The sequence below is a fragment of the Piliocolobus tephrosceles genome, chromosome 2 (genome assembly GCF_002776525.5).
Source record: "Piliocolobus tephrosceles isolate RC106 chromosome 2, ASM277652v3, whole genome shotgun sequence".
Classification (NCBI taxonomy): Eukaryota; Metazoa; Chordata; class Mammalia; order Primates; family Cercopithecidae; genus Piliocolobus; species Piliocolobus tephrosceles.
This window is the reverse complement of record NC_045435.1, coordinates 43,493,643-43,516,146: the sequence shown is the minus strand read 5'-3', so window position 1 is coordinate 43,516,146 and position 22,504 is coordinate 43,493,643. Positions and strand designations below refer to the sequence as shown.

General features: G+C 55.2%; 1 protein-coding gene across 4 annotated transcripts; it reads left to right on the top strand.

The window, feature by feature from the left end:
• The first annotated feature begins 1,756 nt into the window (after positions 1 to 1,756).
• TPRA1 (transmembrane protein adipocyte associated 1) lies at positions 1,757 to 22,269 on the top strand. 4 transcript variants are annotated; one of them, XM_023215439.2, is made up of 12 exons: positions 5,841 to 6,127; positions 8,365 to 8,491; positions 14,945 to 15,086; positions 15,236 to 15,368; positions 18,338 to 18,424; positions 18,521 to 18,593; positions 18,718 to 18,797; positions 19,363 to 19,473; positions 19,605 to 19,665; positions 19,872 to 19,974; positions 20,112 to 20,192; positions 21,553 to 22,269. In XM_023215439.2, exons 3-12 carry the CDS (start codon positions 14,962 to 14,964, stop codon positions 21,818 to 21,820), a joined length of 1,122 nt encoding a protein of 373 aa, XP_023071207.1. In that variant the 5' UTR covers positions 5,841 to 6,127; positions 8,365 to 8,491; positions 14,945 to 14,961; the 3' UTR covers positions 21,821 to 22,269. The 4 variants fall into 4 exon arrangements, with proteins under 4 accessions (XP_023071210.1, XP_023071203.1, XP_023071202.1 ...); XM_023215442.1 differs by lacking the exons at positions 5,841 to 6,127; positions 8,365 to 8,491 and adding an exon at positions 1,757 to 2,095; XM_023215435.1 differs by lacking the exons at positions 5,841 to 6,127; positions 8,365 to 8,491 and adding an exon at positions 5,498 to 5,705.
• Positions 22,270 to 22,504: the final 235 nt, after the last annotated feature.

Genomic DNA, 22,504 nt, shown 5'->3' with positions numbered 1-22,504 from the left:
TCCGCCTGCCTTGGCCTCCCAAAGTGCTGGGATTACAGGCGTGAGCCATCGTGCCCAGCCAGTCTATTGGTGTTGGTGATTGAAGACAGCAAAAGAGGCATGCAGGATGACACCAGGATCCTGATTTAGCTAGGTGAATGATAGCTGAGATGGGAACGCACAGGAAGACCAGCAATAAGGGGGAAATAAGATGAGTTTGTTTCGGGCTGTGCTGAATGTGGGCCGAGGGGACATATCCAGGAAGCTGTTGGATATCCATGTGTGGGACTTGAGGGGGAGTTTGGACTGCAGCTGTAGATTGCCTTGGGAGTGGTAGTATAATCCAGAGTGAGTGTAGGGAGACGAGAAGGTCTAAGCCTGAGACCTGGGAAACCCCAACAGTTAAGAGACACCAACAAAGGATGTGAAGGATGCACCTAGGATGCTAGGAGCTGCTGAAAGTAAAGTTGAAGAGACTCTGCATGGGCTTGTGTTAGTTTTCTATTGCTGCATAAAAAATTATCCTGGGATGGCCAGGCACGGTGGCTCACACCTGTAATCCCAGCACTTTGGGAGGCTGAGGTGGGCGGATCACCTGAGGTCAGGAGTTAGAGACCAGCCTGGCCAACATGGAGAAACCCTGTCTCTGCTAAAACTACAAAATTAGCCAGGCATGGTGGCGCATGCCTGTAATCCCAGCTACTCGGGAGGTTGAGGCAGGAGAATCACTTCAACCCTGGAGACGGAGGTTGCAGTGAGCTGAGATCGTGCCATTGCACTCCAGCCTGGGCAACAAGAGTGAAACTCCGTGTCAAAAAAAAAAAATTATCCTGGGATTTAGCAGCTTGAAGTGATTAGCACACATTATCTCGGTGTCTGTGGGTCAGGGATCTGGGCATGATGCTGCTGGGTGCCTTTTCTTCCAGGTCTTTCAAGGCTGCAGTCAAGGTATTGGCCAGGGCTGCGGTCTCATCTGAAGGCTCATCTTGAGGAGGATCCCCTTCCAATTTTCTTCACATGATAGGATTCAAGTCCTCATAGGCTGTTGGACTGAAGACTTAGCTTCCCACTGGCTCTTGGGTGGGGGCCTCTCCACAGGGCAACTTACAACCTGGCAGCTGGTTTCTTTCAGAGCAAGCAAACAAGAGAGAGAGACCATTCAAGACAGACGCCATGTTTTGGCAGTGATATTCCATTACTTTTGCCGTATTCTGTTAGGTAGAAGTGAGTCCTGATGTCCGGCACATTCAAGGAGAGGAGATCCTAGCAGGGCTGGGGATTATCAGGAGCCCTCCCAAAGGCCACTGAAGACAGCAGTCAAGATGGTGGATGGGGTCAGCTGGCTGCCCAGAGGTCATCTGATGAGGACTAGGAGCTGTTGGTGGCCCTGGCGATAGCAGATCTGGGATGGCCGGTGTGTCTAGAGTCAGACACCACATTGAAGTGTGTTGACTCTAGATAGGTAGGATGCAGGGAAGTGAGAAAGGTGAATGTGAGTTACTAGTTGGGGGCTGGAGCGCTTTTATGTCACTCAGAGATGTATGAGTCAGAGAAGCATTCCCAGGTGTGGAATGGACTATGAGAGTTGGGACAGGCACTGGAGTGGGATGTGGCTTTTTCTCAAATGAGAGGTTCTTGGGCATGTTTAAACACTGGTCGGGGGGGAGGGTAGGAGGGGAGGGAGGGGGGGGGGGGGGTGAGTAGGCAGCCTCTATGATGGCCCTGATGGCCCTTGCCTTCTGGTATTCACACGCTTGTGTAATCTCCTCCCAACAGCATAGGACAAATGTGGTTGGATGTTACTTTGGAGATTCAGTTACAAAAAGACTGCAGCTTTGCTCACTCTGAGGGAAGGCAGCATCCCTGTCTTGAGGACACTCAGGCAGCCTGGGACAGGCTTGGGGAGTGAGGAGCTGGGATCCTGGCCAGCAGTCATGCTGGACTTGCTCCAGGACACATCACCTTGGGGTTTGCTCTTCCCACATCACCAGGCATCCATTGCTGGGCATCTGCTTCAGGACATCGCCGAGGACGAGTCTCCTCCCCTCTCTGGTTCCACCATCTGTAGCCTGTGGCTTTCATCCTCAAGGGCTCCATGCGACCGCTGCACATCCAGGTACTGCATCTGACCCATGTAATGAGCCAGCTCAGCTCATGTAATGAGCCAGCTGCCCATGGGCGTGGGTGTGAACTGAGGCAGAGGAGCTGCTGTGGCAGTGGTAGGTGATGCAAATCTACAATGGATTGCTTACAGTCCCACAGTGGATTGCTGCTAGGCCCACCCATCTGAATTTACATCTTAGAGGGCCTGACAGAACCCAGTTCACGAGGGGCAGCTCTGGCCTCATGGTCCCTTGATGTCCCCCAGTCATCTCTACCAGGGTCCAGTAGCCTGGCAGAGCTGCTTTGTGAATGGTGTCTAGTTCTCTACTATAGATGGCCTGGTCTTGCTCCAGAACCCTAGGGGGTCTACTTTGTGGTTTTCCCACCAGAGCTTGCTGTAAGCTTCACACAGCATGTCTTCCCACCATGTAAGCCTCTAGTATCATGGGAGCTGTGGGTCCCATAGCCTGAGGGACAGCCTTTGATGTCATGTGACCCCAAGATATGTGGGTCAGAGCAGCATTCCCAGGTGTGGAATCTGCTACCTCCAGAACCCAAAGAGGCCTCTAAGCATTGTGCTTGCTCCTCTGTGATGGAGTGTGCGGGGGGATGTTCTGGTGTGCCCCAGACCACCAGACGCCTACAAATCTCACTGATGTGGCAAGCCCCTAATTGTTCATAGGGTTTAATCTTCTGCCCATTGGAGCACATATGTCTCATCAAGTTTTCCATATACTTGTCACCACCTGCTTATCTATCCTGATTAGCACATTGTCATTGACACCGTGAACCAGTGCAGTGTTCTGCAAGATGTTCAGATGGCCCAGTCCCCTTCAGACTCTGTGATGACAAAGGATGGGAACGGTACCATTGGCCTGGGACAAGACCATATGTGGGTACTGTTGGCCCTTCCTGTGAATGCAAATGGTCCCTGATAGGGATGAAAAAGTATGGTGATCAGATGGAAGGCTATACCCTGAGGCCGTGCTGATCTGTCTGTGCTAGCAATGACACCTGCACAGCACCTGTGGTCAGGGCTACCACTTGGCTGAATCTGCAACAGTCCATTGCCATTCTGTTTATTTTCATAAGGTCAGACTGATGAATTCAATAGGTTCATGGTGGGGGAAACCCTCCCACACATCTTTGGTCTTCAAGGGCAGCACCAATCTCCACCATTTTCTCTGGTGTGTGATGTTGTTTATGTGCTTACTCTCTTGGCTGGGGTTGGTGGTGGTGATGGTGGGGTCTCACAGGCTTTCACTTGACTTTTACCCCATAGACTTTTACCCCATACCACTCTTACCCCATAGACCAAGGAACCAGTGCGGGAATTTTATTTACTACACAGGATGTCTATCCCAGTGATATATTGAGCTTGATTTTGATGGTCATATGACAGTTCCACCCACTTTGCTTCTCACGCCTAAGCACTACCATCTGGCTTCTGTTATTTGGAGATTGCTGTCATCCCCATGTCTATCAGGGAGCCCAGTTCTGTAGCAGCATCTCCTACTGTCAGCCATGGCCACCCCTGAGCCTGATGTAGGGCGATGAAGAACCTGAGAGTCAGATCTGTCCTGTTTAGCTACTTTTCATTTAACGTTGCAGATGCCACTCTCTGTCCTGTGTGTAGTGGATACTGCAGTGAATTAGCCACTGCCTCAGTTCTCAAATGGAGAGAGGTGAAATAGATACCTTCGGTTATTTCACAAATACAACAAAATCCCACAGAAACCTAGATATGGGTCCAAAACTCAAGAGAAGAAAATGCAGAATTCTCCAAGTCTCAAAAGGGAGAAAAAGAAAAATAGAGGGTTTAAGATTCTTCCCGGGGCCTGAAAGCTTAAGGAGATGAATAACTCCTCCCTTCTCAGGCCCAAGGCACAAGGCTACTTGTGCCAGCAAGATAGCAGAAGCAGGACAAGAGCCGGCCAGAAGATACCTGCCCTGGCTGGAAGACACGTACCCATGAAGATCAAGAAAGAGGCCATCCGGGTACAACGTATCAGTTATGCCAGACTAGGGTACTTCCTGTTTACAAGAGACTATAAAACCTTTGCCCTGTCCTCACTTGGGGCTGATGCCATTTTAGGCCTCAGCCCACCTGCACCCAGGCGCTCATTAAAACAGCATGTTTTTCCACACCACCTCGTGTTGTCTGTTGGTGTGCTCTCAGGGTTCAAACTGATACAAGAACCTTACAGAGGGTAGTTATCAGGCCTGGTCACACATGTCCCATGACTTCTCCTTCCTGGCACATGGTAGGGTGGCAGTTTCCTGCCCTCTGGAGGCTAGAAGTGGTGGCCAATTGAATGTGAGCGTGAGTGATATGTATAACTTTATGGCAGGTGCTTGAGGAGCCAGTGGATTCCCCAAGGCTTATTGTGTCTGTGGTCATTCGTGATTATGCAGGCTGCCATTGCCCAGCCTCTCTGGTGAATACAGAAACTGAAACTTAGGCTATGCACATTTGGGTGCAGTCCAGGCTGGGAAAGTCCCAGATGAAGTCCCAGAGGATCACAAGGTGGTTTCTTCCCCAATCTCCCTGTGTTTTTAGGACAGGAGCAACGAGGAGAATGGGACCCAATCTCATTCCAGCCCAGCGGTGCTGTCATGAGGTGTGAGTCTTAGGGTGCCTGTAATAATTGGGTGCCTACAATCTGTGCCAGGCTCTGAGTCAGCCTCAAGATGCTGCAGGGGACATTCTGCAGAGTGGCTGTCTTTGCTCCGTCCTCATGACGCTGGAATTCTGTAATAGAGTGCGGAGACTGGACGGGGAGGCAGTTAATGAAGACAATCAGGAGAGAATTGGAAGGAAATGAGACTGGACAGCTGCTCCAGCGAGGGTGCCCACAAAACCTTCTTAAGGACATGATGTGGCAAGGAGCCAGCTCAGCAGGGGAACAGGCGTAGAGACAGGAGCAGGAACAAGCTTGGAATAGCCGAGGGACAGAAACAGAGACCCGCATGGCTTGAGTATGGCGAATGCAGCATCCATGCCAGGGGATAAGACAGGCGCAATCAGGGAGGGCTTTCCAGAGGAAGCGGCTTGAAGAATTGTGGAAGTTAGAGTTGGGGGGAGGCGTCCTGGCTGTGTCGCTTCCTCATTGCGGGCTTTGGGCAAGTTATTTGACCTCTCCAAGCCTCAGGTGGCCCTGTAAAACGTGACTATAATGACCGCTCAGCAGGGTTGTTAAGAGGGGTGCCGGAGGCCTGGCGCCGCGGCGTGGAGCAGCGCGCTGGGAGGCGGCGTCCCTGCGGTGTGGCGCAGCGGGAGCGCGTGACGCTGGGGAGGGTGAGGGTCCCCGCCCCGCCTTCCCCCCAGCTGAGCTCAGGTTGCCCCTGCGGGGCTCCCGAGGCGCCTCCACGCGAGGGGGCGGTCCCTGGAAGCTCCGCCCCGACGGCCCGGCTGCGGCCCCGGCCGGGAGGTGGAGCGCGGCTACCGCCAGCTGGTCCACTGACAACTGCCGCCAGCTGGAAGGCGCGCAGGGCGAGAGGTGGCGCGTCCTCAGCTTTCCAGTCTTCGATTCCGCCCGCCTTCCGAGTGAGAAAGGAAGGCCTCTCTCTTCCTGGAAGCAGCGTCGCGCCTACACACCCACTCTGTGCTGTCTCTTTAAGAGGTCAGCGGACTGCTCCGTCTCTTGGGAATTTGATTGGGCTCTCCCACTTCCCCCCCCCCCCCCCCCCCTGATGGCTTATTCCTATAGGCTGCTGGAAGTTAGAGGGCGGGCCCGAGTGATACAGGGACTCTGGGACTTGTGGGACTGTAGCCGTTTTCGCAGTTTGGGCTGGACGAAAAAGACGGGTTGCCGCTGTCTGGAAGGGCTGTAGGGTGTGTGAGCTGACTCCGCCTCGCCTTTCCTGCCTAGCTCTCTTTCCGCGGAACCGGCCGCGCCCGGTCCTTGCGCGACGCTCCCCGGCCCCGGCAGCCTGGTCAGGCGCTGGAGGCCGGAGTCCCGCGGCCTGTGCTGGGTCCGCGCACACCCACGGCGGCGGATGGGCGGCCGGGGCGGCCGGGCCTGAGCGCGGCCAGGGCTTTCAGGTAAGGAGGCGGCCTTCTCCCTGTTTCCTGCCGCAGCTAGAGGGGGAGCCCGGTCCCCCGTCCCGGCGGGAAGCCCAGCCGCGGTGCCCCTCCTTGCTCCGCGGGCGGCCCCTTGCCTCTCGGGCGCAGCTTAGACGGCCGAGGCGGCTTTTGGGAGGGAAGGCCCTGGGTGTGGGAACCCAGGGGAGAAGCGCCGGGCAGTCAGGAGTCGCTCGGGGCGCGGGGGCACGCGAGGCCCCGGAGGGAGCCGCACGCAGCGGCGTCGGGCTTGGCCCCGGCTGGAGGCAGTGCGGGAGGAGATCCGGACCTCGGCGACCCGCTCCGGCGCGGGGTGGCGGCACGGGCTGCAGCCCCACGGTGGCCGTCCGCAGCGGCCGAGGTGCTCCTGAGCCAAGCCTGCGCCGGTTCGGGGCTTTGCTGCCCCGCGAGGGGCAGTGTCAAAGCCTCCGCTCCCTCTGGACTCGGGGAAGGCGGGTGGGGGCTGGCTTTCCCCTCCTCTCTGCAGTGTGGAGGGGCCGCGGGGTCGTCCAGTCCCCAGCGGGGCTTGGCGGTGCTGGAGATTAAGTTGTTCCCGTCATAACAACCTGTTGAGGGCTGCTCGTGTCGTGCCAGGCCGTGTTTTAGGGGACCGATTCCTGAGCACTCCCTGGATAGAGAGTAGTAAACACCCAAACGCGGCTCGGGCGCTGGAGACAGCTGAGAAGGGAGGGCTTCTCAGAGGAGGTGTCAGGAGAAAGCTAGGGGAGAGCCAGTACAAAGGCCCTGAGGAAGGGACCAGCTCAGCAACCAGGAGGGCACGGTGCAGGTCAGATTGGGCCCAGGCCTCCCCATCCTTCTGGGGTCTCCGGCTTAGGACAGGGACCACACACCTGCCAGCCCCAAGGCCGAAGGACAACACAGGAGAGCAAAGTAACTTGGCCTCTGCCCTATGGCGCTTCCCCACCATGTCCTTGCTCCAGGGTTTGTAAGCTCAGCAGTCCTTTGGGGTGGGAAGCATTGAGGGCCCCTCTCCCCAGGGTTTCCCATCGGTAGCTGTGGTTGGGGTTTGGTCAATACTGTTGCACAGATAAGAGCAGGGGTCCTATTAACTAAAAGTGAGTGCGGGCCAGGCGCGGTGGCTCACGGCTGTAATCCTAGCACTTTGGGAGGCCAAGGTGGGTGGATCGTCTGAGGTTAGGAGTTTGAGACCAGCTTGGCCAATATGGCAAAACCCCATCTCTACTAAAACTACAAAAATAAGCTGGGTATAGTGGCATCCACCTGTAATCCCAGCTACTCAGGAGGCTGAGGCAGGAGAATCACTTGAATCCAGGAGGCGGAGGTTGCGCAGAGATTTTACCACTGCACTGCAGCCTAAGCAAGAAAGCGAGACTGTCTCAAAAAAAAAAAAAACTCAAAAAAGTCAGGGCTTCAGGTATTTCATAAGCTTTGATACATAATGGCAATCCTGGTATGGCCAGCAGCCCCATAACCCCAGTGGGGTTGCTGGATCAAGCAGTAGCAGGAGGGACACCACCTGGGAGCCTGTGGGAAACACAGACTGTCAGCCCTACCCCTGCCCTTGGGAGGAGCATCTGCATGTTAACAACACCAGGGTATTTCCCACATCAGGTCTGAGAAGATAGCTCTAGAACAAGCCTAGTGCTCTTGACCCACAGATGCAGAAACAGGCCCGGAGAGAGGTACCTGGCAAGTTGTTGACTGGGGGCCTGGGCTCTGGAGACAGACAGCCTGGATTGCCGGCCTGGCAAGTGGCTGCCCCTCTGAGCTCCACGTGCACAATGCGGATAACATAAGTATCTCCCTCCCAGGATTGGAAACCAGAGCACAGAGGTTGGGCACAGAGGTTGCTACGTTGTTGGCAGGGGAGTGGGGGCAGGGAGAGCAGCTTACACCTCCTCTGCCTCTCCTCAGACCCCACAGCAATGGGGGCTTCCAAAGGAGTCCATGGACCTGGGAACCAATTCCTTTCCCTCCTTGCCCTTCAGTCCCTTCTCTGGTAATCCCAGCTACTTGGGAGGCTGAGGTGGGAGAATAGCTTGAAACCGGGAGGTGGAGATTGTAGTGAGCCGAGATCACGCCACTGCACTCCAGCCTGGGCAACAGAGCAAGAGACTCTGTCTAAAAAAAAAAGAAAAAGAAAAGAGAAGCAGCAACCACCTTTGTACATGTGTCGTTTTTGTAGATGTTTATCTCCCTGGTTTTGTTTGATTCTTATGGCACCCCTTGTTAGGCAGGTGTTTTCCCCATGACACTTGGAGGGGGAGTGACTCACCCAGGTCACCCAGCAAGCATGTGGCAGAACCAGCAGTGCAGCCCATCTTCTTGACTCCATAACCTGTGTTAGCTGGAGGTTTTTCAGTGGTAAATTAGAGAAATCAAACTCAAACTGGCCTAGGCAGAAATGGGGATTTCTTGGGATTTATAACTGAAAAATCCAAGGGGGTAGGACTGGCTTTAGGTGTGTCTGAATCCAGGGGCTCCAGTGAGCTCATCAAGATCTGTCTTCATCTGTGTCTCAGCTCTGCACTCCTCCGTGTCGGCTTTACTCTGAGGCAGGTCTCTGAGCGTGAGGTCAAGGTGGTACAGCCCTGACTTACTGAGCTCAGCAGAGAGGGTTTCCTCAATTATCAATGAGAATCTCCCCTGAGACTTTTGCTCTAATAATTTATTCTAATAATAATTTACAGCAAAAGCCTCAGGGCAGATTTTCATTGGCCAGGGTGATGGAACATCCTGACTAGCCAGGCTTAGATCACAGGTGCATTCCCTGGGTTGTGAAGGGTTGGAGTCAGGTGTCCATAAACTTCCAGAGAGTCGGAGAGCTGAGTTTCCACTTCAGGAAAGCAGTACTCTTACCAACTAGCAGGAGGCTGGATGTTGGGTGGGCAAAACCGGGAGAAGCCCACCCCACCCTCCATATCCTGGACTCTGCCTGACTCCCCCACTCTCCTCCTCCCTGCCCCGTTCCTCCCAACTGGCTTCTGTGCCGCAAGGGGCCGCTCTGCTTCCTGGTGACTGCTGGGTGCCTGGCCCGCACCCTGGCCCTGCCCGTCCTGGGGCTGCGTGACATTCCATCCTGAGTCAGAGCTGGTGTTGGGCTGTTAGGACCAGGCATTTGTTCTGCCTGGCTTGGCTTTATAATAGGTGTGGGGATAGCCCATCACGGTGGCCCACACCTGTAATTTCAGCACTTTGGGAGGCTGAGGCAGGTGGATCACTTGAGGTCAGGAGTTCTAGACCAGCCTGGCCAACATGGCGAAACCCTGTCTCTACTAAAAATACAAAAATTAGCCAGGTATGGTGGTGCACACTTGTGATCCTAGCTACTTGGGAGGCTGAGATGGAAAGATTGCTTGAACCCAGAAGGCTGAACTTGGGAGGCAGAGGTTGCAGTGAGCTGAGATCGCACCACTGCACTCTAACCTCGGTGACAGAGTGAGACTCTGTCTTAAAAATAAATACATAAATAAATAAGAGGGGTGGGGAGGAGAGGGCTGTAGAATCTCCCTCCTTCATCAGGTCACTGATATTCTCAACTCAGAGTTACAAGTTATTATCTCCTGCCACCAGAAGTCAGGCAGGAGGCCGCGCTGCACACCCGCTTCCAGCTGTAAGCTCCTCCATGCTCAGGTAGTGGCCCAGTCCTCCAGGGGTGCAGGAAGACACAGTTCTGGACACCACACCCTCTACTGCCCCATGCAGGTGCAGATCTCTCCATGAGGCATCACATGCCTTTGCCTCAACCAACTGCTGGCCAGGAGCAGAAGGGCCACCCTTCTTGACTTTGACCAGAGCCACTCTGCAGGGCATGCTAGCTGTAGGGGAGGACAGTTACTCATTTGGTGGACTGTCCTATGCATTGCAGACATTTGGCAGCCCTGGACCCTGCACACAAAAAAGTCCACAGTCCTCCATCCCCTAGCAGTTGCCATGTCAAACTAGAGCAGTGCTCCACACCGGCTCCACCGCAGAGACCACTGGCTGAAATTAATGGAGACTCAATTTCTGGTGCTGGGGAGGGGCCCAGCACTTTGAACACTAGGCTTTATGGAGGGATCCTGAACAAAATAGTAGCTTGTTAGTGAGGAAGAAGGGGACAGTGTCTTGTGGGCAGTGTTAGCCTCAGTTGTAAAACATCCAGTGGCTCAGGCCAGAAACTGTACCATCAGCCTTCTTTGGCCTCTTCTCTCATTCCCTGTGTTTGATCTGTCAGTGGGTCTTGTTGGCTGAGCATCCCAAAGGTCTCCCAAATCGCTCTGTTCCACCTGCGCTGTTGCCACTAGTGCAAGCCTCTGTCCTCTCATACCTGGACCGTTGTAGGAGCTCCTCATGGCCTCCCTGTCTCTGCTTCTCCTCCACTTCATCCCTTTTCACTGGCATCCTGTCCCCACAGAAACCAGACCCCTCTCTCCTCGTAACACCCTTCTGGTTGCACTTAGAGTGAAGTCGAGTTGCATGTGGGACCTGGCCCTGCCAACCTTTCTCGTGTCAGCTACTCTGGCCTGTTTTTTGCCCTTGGGGCAGGACAAACCTGTTCCCACCTCTGGACCTGTGCATCTGGATCTCACGTGATTCTCCCTGGAATGTTCTTTATCTCGATCTTTCCAAGACTGCCTCCTGCTTATTTATTGAGAGCTGGGCCCAAAATATCTGACCACCCAGTCCAAGCAGTACCTTTATATTCATTGGGATTTGGACTAGCTGTTGAAAGAAAGGCTAAGATAATAGATTATTTTTATCTATGCATAACAGCCTCTGTGCAAGCTGTCCAGTACATGCACGGAGTCCCCATTGTGCTGGGGACCCAGACACCTTCTTTCTCACTGCTCTGTTACCCTCATACAGGGTTTCTGCCTCATGGTCTGGGAAGACTGCTCTTGCTCCCACCGTCGTATCCATATTCCAGCCACCCGGAAGGGAGAAGGGCATGACCTGAAATTGGCAGACCTCACTCCAGCCTGGGCAACAAGAGAGAAACTCCATCTCAAAAAAAAAAAAAAAAGGTTGACCAGGTGCAGTGACTCACACCTGTAATCCCAGCACTTTGGGAGGCCAAGGTGGGCGGATCACAAGGTCAGGAGATCAAGACCATCCTGGCCAACATGGTGAAACCCTGTCTGTACTAAAGTACAAAAAATTAACTGGACATGGTGGCACGCGCCTGTAGCCCCAGCTACTCAGGAGGCTGAGGCAGGGGAATTGCTTGAACCTGGGAGGCAGAGGTTGAAGTGAGCCGAGATCATGCCACTGCACTCTAGCCTGGTGACAGAGCAAGACGATGTCTCAAAAAAAAAAAAAAAAAAAAAAGCTTGTGTTAGTGAAGGCTGGGCTGCTTTGCTCCCCTCCCAACAGTAGGGAAGGACCCATCTTCTTTCTTAAGATCTATTATGTGTCTTTAATATTCCCCATCACTTGAAGATTATAGCTATGGCCTCATTTTATTATTTTTAATTAATTCTTTTTTGAGGCATGGCCCCACTCTGTCACCCAAGCTGGAGTGCAGTGGCACGATCGTAGCTCACTGCAGCCTTGAACTCCTGGGCTCAAGCCATCCTCCCACCTCAGCCTTACTATTAGCTGGGACTACAGGTATGCACCACTATACCTGGCTAATTTTTGTATTTGTTTCTTTTTTTTTTGAGATGGAGTTTCACCCTTGTTGCCCAGGCTGGAGAGCAATAGTACGATGTCGGCTCACTGCAACCTCCGCCTCCTGGGTTCAAGTGTTTCTTCTGCCTCAGCCTCCTGAGTAGCTGGGATTACAGGCATGCGCCACCATGCCTGGATAATTTTTTTTTTTTTTTTGAGATGGAGTCTTGCTCTGTCACACAGGCTGGAGAGCAATGGTGCGATCTCAGCTAAACGCAACCTACGCCTCCTGGGTTCAAGTGATTCTCCTGCCTCAGCCTCCCGAGTAGCTGGGCCCTTTACAGGCATGTGCCACCGTGCCTGGCTAAGTTTTTTGTATTTTTAGTAGAGACAGGGTTTTTCCATTTTGGTCAGGGTGGTCTCGAACTCCTGACCAGGTGATCCGTCCGCCTTGGCCTCCCAAAGTGCTGGGATTACTGGTGTAAACCACCGTGCCTGGTTCTAATTTTGTATTTTTTTTTTTTTTTTTTTTTAGTAGAGGCGGGGTTTCTCCATGTTGGTCAGTCTGGCCTCAAACTCCCAACCTCAGGTGATCCGCCTACCTCAGCCTCCCAAAGTGCTAGGATTACAAGTGTGAGCCCCCGTGCCCAGCCTTTTTTTTTTTTTTTTTTTTTTGTGTCCAGAGTCTTGCCCTGTCGCCCAGGCTAAAGTGCAGTGGCACGATCTCAGCTCACTGCAAGCTCTGCCTCCCGGGTTCAAGTGATTCAAGTGATTCTCCTGCCTCAGCCTCCCAAATAGCTGGCATTACAGCTGCACGCCACCATGCCCGGCTAATTTTTGTGTTTTTTAGTAGAGATGGAGTTTTGGCATGTTGACCAGGTTTGTCTTGAACTCCTGACCACAAGTGATCCGCCTGCGTTGGCCTCCCAAAGTGCTGGGATTTCTAGCGTGAGCTACCGCGCCTGGCCAATTTTTGTGTTTTTTGTAGAGATGAGGTCTTGCTATGTTGCCCAGGCTGGTCTGAAACTCCTGAGCTCAAACAGTCCTCCCTCCTCAGCCTCCCAAAGTGTTGGGATTGCAAGTGTGAGTCACTGCACCCTGCTGTCCTTATTATTTAGGTGGGGACCTGATCCCAGAGCCAGTGAGTGGCCCACTGGAGCAACCTGAGCCCCAGCCCATGGCCCGTCCCCTTCGGAGTCTTCCTTCCCTTTCATCCAGAGGTGTTCTGGTGTTTAAGAGCTTGGACCAGCAGTGGGAATATTCCTAAGCCCCCCAGCCCTGTTTTGGGCTGCTGTTGTTCAAGGATGGCTTTGGCAACAACAGAAGCAGGTCTCCTGTTGCGTTTCTGCAGACCTTGCTGACAGGCGTGCAGCTCACTGGGCGGCTCCTTGCTGAAGGGGAGGCCTGGGCCCTTGATGTGTTTTCGGGACACATCTTTTTTTTTTTTTTTTTTTTTTTGAGATAGAGTCTCGCTCTGTCGCCCAGGCTGGAGCGCAGTGGTACCATCTCGGCTCACTGCAGCCTCCGTCACCTGGGTTCAAGCAGTTCTACTGCCTCAGCCTACCAAGTAGCTGGGACTGTAGGTGCATGACTGTTAGGTGCTGTAGCCATGCCCAGCTAATCTTTTTTTTTTTTTTTTGTATTTTAGTAGAGATGGGGTTTCACCATGTTGCCCAGGCTGGTCTCGAACTCCTGAGCTCAGGCAATCTGCCCGCCTCGGCCTCCCAAAGTGCTAGGATTGCAGGTGTGAGCCACCGTGCCCAGCCACATCTTTTTTACTTTTTAAAATTTACTGAAGTGCACCTACGACTTAGGAGTCGTCAGTGTGTGGCTCAATGAATTATCACACAGTGAACACCCCTGTGTACCTACCACCTGGATCTGACACCCAGAAGCTGGCATGCCTCCCCCAATTACCACGCTCTTCATCTACCCAAAGGTGCCCCGTCTACATTTGTCCACGGATCGTATGCCTGTCGGCCCTTGTGCCTGGCTTCACGCTATATCACTTCTGAGAGTCATTCGTGTTGCCTGTACCAGTGGGTCGTTCTTTTTATGCTGTGCAGTGTCGACCATTTATGTTCATGCTCTGGGGCTGTTCCCCGCCTGGAGCTTTCATCCACAGGCTTTATGAGCATTCCTGGTGAAGCGGAGTCATAGGCATCTGGCCCAATCTGCTCAAATCATTCTAAATATTGGCATCTGTTATGTTCTGGTGCCCCAGGCCACACCTGGATCACCCCGAATTCCCTGCAGAAGTACCTGTTGCTATTCCCTGAGAGTCCTCTAGCTCAGGAGTCTCGGTTTTCTGACCAGACCCTCAGTCCTCCAACCCCGGAGTGGTTCCCAGGACCCCAGACCACCAGCTCTCCTGTCTTCCAGGCTAGACTCAACCTCTCGTGCTCAGAGTGTCATGTGGGCCCCTGCCTATGGGCCCACCCTGTCCCTGGCTTCACCCTGTAGCCTGACTGTTGCAGACACAGCTTGCCCTGCCCCTCTGTGGTATAGCCTCTTTCCCCATGCCCATCTCCACTTGGAGACCTCCTGTGCATCTCCCAGGCATGGCTCAGTGTCCCCTCCATCTTTGTCTGTGGTGGCAGAGGGAGATAAGGGCCAGAGGGTGCAACTGAGGAGGGCATGGTGCCCAGCTATGGCCCTCAGCAGTGCCGTGGCCTCATACGAGTCAGTGGCCTCTGAGTTCTGCATGGCGTGGCGGGTCGGAACCACGGCTGATCTTTACCAAGAACTCCCCATGTGTGTGTCTTGTTTGAGGCACTTGGCATCACCACAGCCTTACTTGTTACACCCATTCCATAGGTGGGGGACACAGGCACGGAGAGGACAGGAAGGAAAGGGCAGGGCTGGGCTGTGAACCTAGAGCCTGTGCTCTCACCCATGCTGCTCTCGTGGGCCCTTAGGACTGAAAGGAGCCAAGTGGCTGTGCCTTACACACGGAGGTGCTCAGCTGAGGGGGTGGCTTTGTGACTGTTTGCGGGTCGTGAGATAGAGCCTGAGATGGGGGACTGGGCCCCTGCCTGGGGGATTGGGTCGTGACCTGTGTGGAGTCCCACACTGAGTTGCAGCAGGTAGGGAGGGTGGTTTACAGGGGTGCTCTGTGCAGGCCCTCTGATTTTCCCCTGGGAGTCCCAGGTCCAGAGGAAGGAGGACAGTGGCCCAGGCCACACAGCTCCTGCGCGGCTCACTGGGTGGCTCTCACTCCCCCAGGGCTGGCTGCTGGCAGAATGGACACCCTGGAGGAGGCGACTTGGGCCAATGGGAGCACAGCGCTACCCCCACCCCTGGCACCAAACATCAGTGTGCCTCATCGCTGCCTGCTGCTGCTCTATGAAGACATTGGCACCTCCAGGTGAGGCAGTCACAACACTGGGCAGGCTCGCTGAGTGTCAGTGGCTTTTCCTGGAGTGGGGGAGTGGTGAGGGTGGGCCAGACTGTGTGCTGGAGAGAGGGTGCATATGTGGCCTCACCAGTGAGCCAGCTTCTGTGCCTGTCTGCCAGGGTCCGGTACTGGGACCTCTTGCTGCTCATCCCCAATGTGCTCTTCCTCATTTTCCTGCTCTGGAAGCTTCCATCTGCTCGGGCCAAGATCCGCATCACCTCCAGCCCCATTTTTATCACCTTCTATATCCTGGTGAGTTCACTGCAGTTGACAAGAGCCAACGACAACTGGGGTAAACAAAAAGGAATTAACTGCTTCTATAATGAAAGTGAGCTTCAGGTATGGCTGGATCCAGGCAGTTAAATGATGCCGTTAAGGATCTATTTCTGCATCTCTGCTCTCTTTGGGACTTATCTCTGATGAGTTCTCCTCATATGGTGTCAAAGATGGCCAAGAACAGCTTTAAGCTAACATCCTGCCTCTACAACTCAGGCAGACAGTGCCTGTTTCTGATAGTGCCAGTGTAGACCTGGGATTTCCTCTGACTGGCCCACCTAGGATCCCATCCTCATCCCTGAGCCAAGCACTGTGGCTAGGAAGGAAAGGGGCACTGTGAAGCTGGGAGGGCAGCAGCAGCTCAGCCGGACCATATGGACTGAGGGAGGTGGTCCCTACAACAGAACTGGGGAGCTGATACTAGAGGGGAGGGGAATGGATGGATGCTGGGTGGGAAAAATGCCCACTGCATCCTCCAACCTTTCATCCCCTATCTGTCCATTCTGTGAAACCTCTTTGGAGAAGACATCTTACTTGCTGGGAGAGCCTGCATTCTCACCACTTGGTGGTCCTGGCACATGTTGCCTGGGGAGAGGTGTCAGGGCTGTGGTTGAGAAGGCAGCTCCAAATGTGGGCTGTCCCAGTATAGGCTCCAGGTGTGGGCTCCAGGTGTGGGCTGTCCGGTATAGGCTCCAGGTGTGGGATCCAGGTGTGGGCTGCCCAGGTATAGGCTCCAGGTGTGGGCTCTGGGTATAGACTCCAGGTATAGGCTTCAGGTGTGGGTTCCAGGTGTGGGCGGTCTCAATGCAGGTTCCAGGTATGGGCTGCAGGTCTGGGCTGTGCAGGTGTGGGCTGCAGAAGGCTTCAGGTGTGGACTACCCAGGTGTGAGCCGTCTAGGTATGGGCTTCAGGTAGGGGTTATCCAGGTGCAGGCTGTCTGGGTGGGGGCTGTCAGGTGTAGGCTTCAGGTATGGGCTGTGCAGGGACAGGCTATCCAGGTGTGGACTTCAGGGCTGTCCAGGTGTAGGCTTTGGGTACGGGCTGTCCAGGTATGGGCTTTGGGTGCGGGCTGTCCAGGTATGGGTTTCGGGTGTGGGCTGTCCAGCTCCCTTCCTTCAGGCGCCCTTACCCTGCCTGCAGGGTCTGCCTGGCTGGAGTCCTCCCTTCTCTGTGGCCCTTAGATACCACCACGTGAGAGCCGAGTGGCTCCCTGGTCGCCTCTTTGTGGTCTAGCCCAGAACTTCCCAGTCAGAGGAGTGGGCTGTGGGCAGGCAGAGAGACAGACAAGGGACTGGGGAAGCCTGGAGGCTGTAGTGGCCCGATGTCCCTTACACCTGCAAAGATGGTGGTGGACAGGACTGGGAACTGAGGCCTGCTTTCTTCTCTGCTTCTCTCCCCATTTACTTATTTGTGTATTTATTCAACAGATATTAAACACCTACTGTATGCTAGGCAGATGTCCTTTTGTGGGATAAGGGGGAGTGCAGGCAGGAAGAAAGAGCCAGGGCTAAATGTCCAGGAACATAGTACAGGACCCAGCCCGTCAACTTTTGGGGACTTTGTCCTAAACAGTTCAGGAGGCAGTGGTAAGAGTGGACTCAGGAAGTCCAGCTCTGAACCCCAGCCATGCTGCTGTGTGACCTGGAGCCAGTGGCTTGGTCTCTCTGTGCCCCAGTGCCCTTCTGCGTAATAGATGTTGATCTGCTTTAGCTATGGAGTTCGTGTGAGCACCTATAGGTTGTCTGCATAGCTGCAGCCCAGTGGGAGCTTGGCACACAGTAGGCGTTTGGCAGTTTGTTGCTTTTGCTGCCTGCCCTGCTGACACAATTTCTCATGGCATAAAAGACAGAGTATATATGGATCTGGGCATGTGTCAGAAAACCCAGCTGAGGCTCATAGAAGCCAGTTTCTGACTGAGAAACTGGGCAGTTCCTGGGCCTCAGGCACAGCAGGATTTTGGGGCACAGCAGTGGTACTGGGGCACCATCTCCATCTCCCACTCATCCTGGGATCTCCCTGATGGCCCTGCTCTCTTGCCATCTGCCCTTGTGGCAGCAGGGTGGCATCCATGGTTCCAGGTTTGCATGCCCTTGGTCTGCCTTTCCCAGCAGTTGCACCTGACAGCCTGGTTTCTCTCATGGGGCTCCTGTGGGTCCCATGCACTTCCCTGAACCAGCCCTCAGGCCAGGGGAATGGCATACACCACTGGCCAGTGCTGCGTCCTAGGCCCATCCCTGAAGCCAGGAGCGGTGGACTCAGCCTCATCTGAAACCACTGAAGCCGGGGTGAGGAGGGAGAGGAAGGGGATGGATATACCAGGCTGATAAGTGCCACAGATGCTGAGCAGGCCCTTTTGTGAAACCTGCTGGGCCGGTGGCTTCCCTGGAGGTCTCTGCACCTGTTGTCAGTGACCTTTCGCCTGGTGCCGCATGCCTCAGAATTAAAACCATGAATATGATAATAATAGCAAATGTATACTTGGCCCTTCCTGGGTGCCAGGCAGTCTTCTGCTGCATCTGTTAACCCATTTGACCCTACAATTAAATGCAGTAGGTTTTGTTTCTGCCCCCGTTTTATAGATGAGAAAGCTAAGGTACAGAGCCAGGAAGCAGCAGCCTGCTACTTGTGATGTGAAGCTGGCCCATCTGGCTCCACCGTGCTCACCCCTACTTACCAGCCCAAGGCTGTTGTTCCTAGCCAGGAAACTGGGGCCCCAAGAGGGGAAGGCCAGGCTGGAGGTCACCTGCAGTTGAGGGTCTACAAGTCTGTGAGCCTTGCTCCCTGGAGCCTGATCCCCACCTCCCTGTGTCCCACCCTGACTTGCCCCTTCCTCCTTTCCGACCTCAGGAATCAAAGGCTCCTGTAGATAGAGGGATGAGCTTACTGCCCCTGCTGATGCAGAGGCTCTTGTTCCCTGACTACCACGCCACTCCCTTGCCCACCAGGTGTTTGTGGTGGCGCTGGTGGGCATTGCCCGGGCCGTGGTATCCATGACGGTGAGCACCTCGAATGCTGCAACTGTTGCTGATAAGGTGCGGCTGGGCCCTCTGAGGGAGGCCGGGGAGGCCTGGCCTGGGGTGGGCTGGGGATGCTGGCCCAGGCTGACGCTGTGTCCACTCTGCGTGCAGATCCTGTGGGAGATCACCCGCTTCTTCCTGCTGGCCATCGAGCTGAGTGTGATCATCCTGGGCCTGGCCTTTGGTGTGTGTACCGCTGGGCTCCTGGGCCCCGGCGACACTCTCCCCTGCCCCTCCCTGGCTGTGGGCTGACTCTGGCGTGGTCACCTGGGCTGGCTCCTGCCTACTGACCAGCACATTTCTTCCAGGCCACCTGGAGAGCAAGTCCAGCATCAAGCGGGTGCTGGCCATCACCACAGTGCTGTCTCTGGCCTACTCTGTCACCCAGGTAAGAGGGTGGGTGTGGCAGGAGACGCCAGGGGTCAGGGCACCAGGCACCCACTGCTTCTGGGCTTGGGTGAGGTTTCCAGTCTTTGTCACCTTCAGAGTTCTCAAAACTTTGCACCTGAGAAATCACATGGGATGCTTGTTACTGAGGCACGTTCTGGGGTCCCCTGGAGATTTGGATCCAGTAGGCCAGAGTGCCAGGGCAGGAGGCTCAGGACTTGCCATTTTAATAAAGAGTTCAGGTAGGGACAGTGCAGGTCCGCAGACCTCCCTGAGAAGCATGCATCTAGAGGCCCCTTTCTTAGATTGGCGGCAGGTACTGCACCTCATCCATCTCTGCCCCCTGCCCCATGTGACTCAGCCCAAGACTGGGCCGGCTCCGGATGCTACAATCAGGTGGGCAGTACGTGGCCTGGGAGCAGGCTGGGGCAGGTGACTTGAGGGTCAGGCCAAGAGGCTGGACTTGGTGTGGTAGAGAGCTTAGGGGGCTTTGCATCAGGGAAAGCCCCTGGGAGGGAGGAGCCTTGAGATCCTCTCCCTTCATCCCTTCCTGCTTGCCCCTGCAGGGCACCCTGGAGATCCTGTACCCTGATGCCCATCTCTCAGCTGAGGACTTTAATATCTATGGCCATGGGGGCCGCCAGTTCTGGCTGGTCAGCTCCTGCTTCTTCTTCCTGGTGAGGTTCAGGCTGGGGCAACTGGGGTGACTGGGGCCTCAGGGCCAGGTAGGGGATTGGATGCCTGGGTTTCTGGCTGTGGGTCAGGGCTGGCGCCCTCAGCACTGTCTCAGCCCTGCCTGTCTCTGTAGGTCTACTCTCTGGTGGTCGTCCTTCCCAAGACCCCGCTGAAGGAGCGCATCTCCCTGCCTTGTGAGCAGCTGGCCGGCAGCTCTGGGACAGGCGGGGACAGGAGGGGGTCTACTGGGCCACTGTGGCTGGGAGCTGGAGAGCCCTGGGTGAGAGGGAGGCCTAGGGGGGTCCCGGGGGACACACCAGGCTTGAGGGTGGTAGGTGCTGGAGGCAGAGCCTGGCCTGGCCAGGGTGGGACCTCACGACCCACCTTGTCTGGCCCTCAGCTCGGAGGAGCTTCTACGTGTATGCGGGCATCCTGGCACTGCTCAACCTACTGCAGGGGCTGGGGAGTGTGCTGCTGTGCTTGGACATCATTGAGGGGCTCTGGTGCGTGGGGGCCGCAGGGTGTCTACCTTGTGGGGGCATGGGAAGTGGGTGGCAGGGTGTCCACCCACTGGGGGCGTGGGGAGGTGTGGAGTCAGCATAGGGCTGGGAGGCCCCGCGCTGACCCGTCTTCTCCGCAGCTGTGTAGATGCCACAACCTTCCTGTACTTCAGCTTCTTTGCTCCGCTCATCTACGTGGCTTTCCTCCGGGGCTTCTTTGGGTGAGTCTGTGGCCGCCGGCGCCCTCGCGTGGCTGCCGGCGGAACTGCGCCTTCTTCCAGCATGGGTGTGAGGATTGCAACAGGTGGATGTGTATGCATTCAGCGCGCATGCGCACGCACATACTTGCACATGGGCACACGCCTACAGATGCACATGCACACAGATATACGCACACTCACGCACATGTGCATGGACACGTGCATATGCGCGCACAGATGCACAAGCATGCACACATGCACAAACATGCACATACGGATACACATGGGCACATGCACACAAACATCCACACCCACATGCATGCATACACACATGAACACACATGCGCTCAACATATACATGTAGATATATGCACACATACACATATATATATGCACATTGTATGTACAGTACACACAGACATACTCTCATCATGAGAGGTAGAGTGACTGTGCACGTTGTTCTACATTGCTGGTTTTTATTTAATAATATATTAACTCATTCATTCGCAAGCATTTATTGAACACCTACTGTGTGCCAGACACTGCTAGACCCAGAAGATGCGAGGCCCACAGTGGATGCAAATCCTTGTCCTCGTGGAGCTTGTACCCTGCTGGGGGAAGACTTAAGTGGGGAGCAGGTTTGGGGTGGGAAGTCAGTTGGATTCTCTGGGGGTGAGTACACTGCTGTGCACATGTGCATCTGCAGAAGTGTCTGTGAGATGGGATGCTGAAGACGTGGGATTGGGGGTCCCACTCCAGGCCTCTAATATGGTCAGACTGTGGGTGCTTTGCCCCTCCTTTCTCACCTGCCAGGTCTTGTGGGGAGGGGCTCAGCCTCCCCCCGGGTGAAGCTGGCAGAGGGTCAGACTGGCCCACAGCCACAGCTCGGATCTGTGCACACAATTTCTCTCCTGAGCCTCAGACTCCTTTTTGTAAATTGGGTGTAGTGTATCCCCCTTGGAGAGTTGCCCTGAGGGCCGAGGGACCAGGTCAGAGTGGAGTGGGTGATAACATGAGCAGCAGGGGTCAGAGGAGTGAGGCAGAGGCCACAGCCAATGTTTCCTGAGCGCTTGGGCAGGCGCTATTGAAGGCTCATGATTTATGTCTGTTCTTCCTCCACATGGTGTCCACGCACCCATTTCACCATGAGGAAGCAGGCACAGAGGCCCCCTGCCTGAGCTCACACAGTCAGGGGGAGGAGGGCTGGGTTCCAAAACAAGTCTAGATGGGCACCGGGGTCCAGCTGACAGGCCTGCTCGGGGTGGGTGTCAGCCAACTGTTGGCCGATTCCTTCCTTTTCTGGTGGCCCCATTGGCCTGGAGGGAAGTCTGTTTCTGAGTCACTCAGTGAGGCTCCTGTGCCCCTCTCTCCCTCCTGTCAGCTCAGAGCCCAAGATCCTCTTCTCCTACAAATGCCAAGTGGACGAGACAGAGGAGCCGGATGTACACCTACCCCAGCCCTATGCTGTGGCCCGGCGGGAGGGCCTGGAGGCTCCAGGGGCTGCTGGGGCCTCAGCTGCCAGCTACTCAAGCACGCAGTTTGACTCTGCTGGCGGGGTGGCCTACCTGGATGACATCGCTTCCATGCCCTGCCACGCTGGCAGCATCAACAGCACGGACAGCGAGCGCTGGAAGGCCATCAATGCCTGAGAGCAGCTGCCAGGGCCTGCAGAGGACAGGCCAGAATGGAGGCCAGCAGGCCCAGAGTCCCCGGGGGAGGAGGACCAGGTCAAGGGACCTTCTGTGGGCGGTAGCCCTGTGTGGCCCTGTTCCCACCATGAGTCTGGAGGCCCCACCTCCCTGGGGCTCCCAATCCCCTTTGCCATCTGTGCTTTCACTGGGGACCCTCCTCCCTTCCCACCTGGTCTCATACTGCTCAGCGACATGGCCTGGGCTTTCCTTCCAGGGCCATGCTTGGCAAGGTTGGCTGAGGGCACCCTCCTTCTCTGCATCCTTGGCACGAGGGCAGGGCTGGCTCTCCCAATGCCTCCATCCCATCCCCATGGTGCTTTGGCCTCCTCAAAGCCCACTGTGGTGGATGGACTGAAGTGTGTATATTTTCTTGATCTATTTTTTAATAAAAAAGAAAAGGAGCAGAAGGTGCTAATGTGGAGGTTTTGCAGGAATACCGGGGCTGGTTCCTTTCAGGAGCCTGAGGGCTGGGTGAGGGGCTGGGAGGCTCAGGGGACCTCTGTTTGCTCAACTAAGGAACAATCCCCAATGCCCAAGCCCTGGACTGCCTGCTGGGGAGGTGGAGAGAAACAGGATCCCAGCTGCCCCTGCCCCTGGGCCCATCTGAGTAGTGGGGACAGACATTGGAGAGAGAGGAGAACT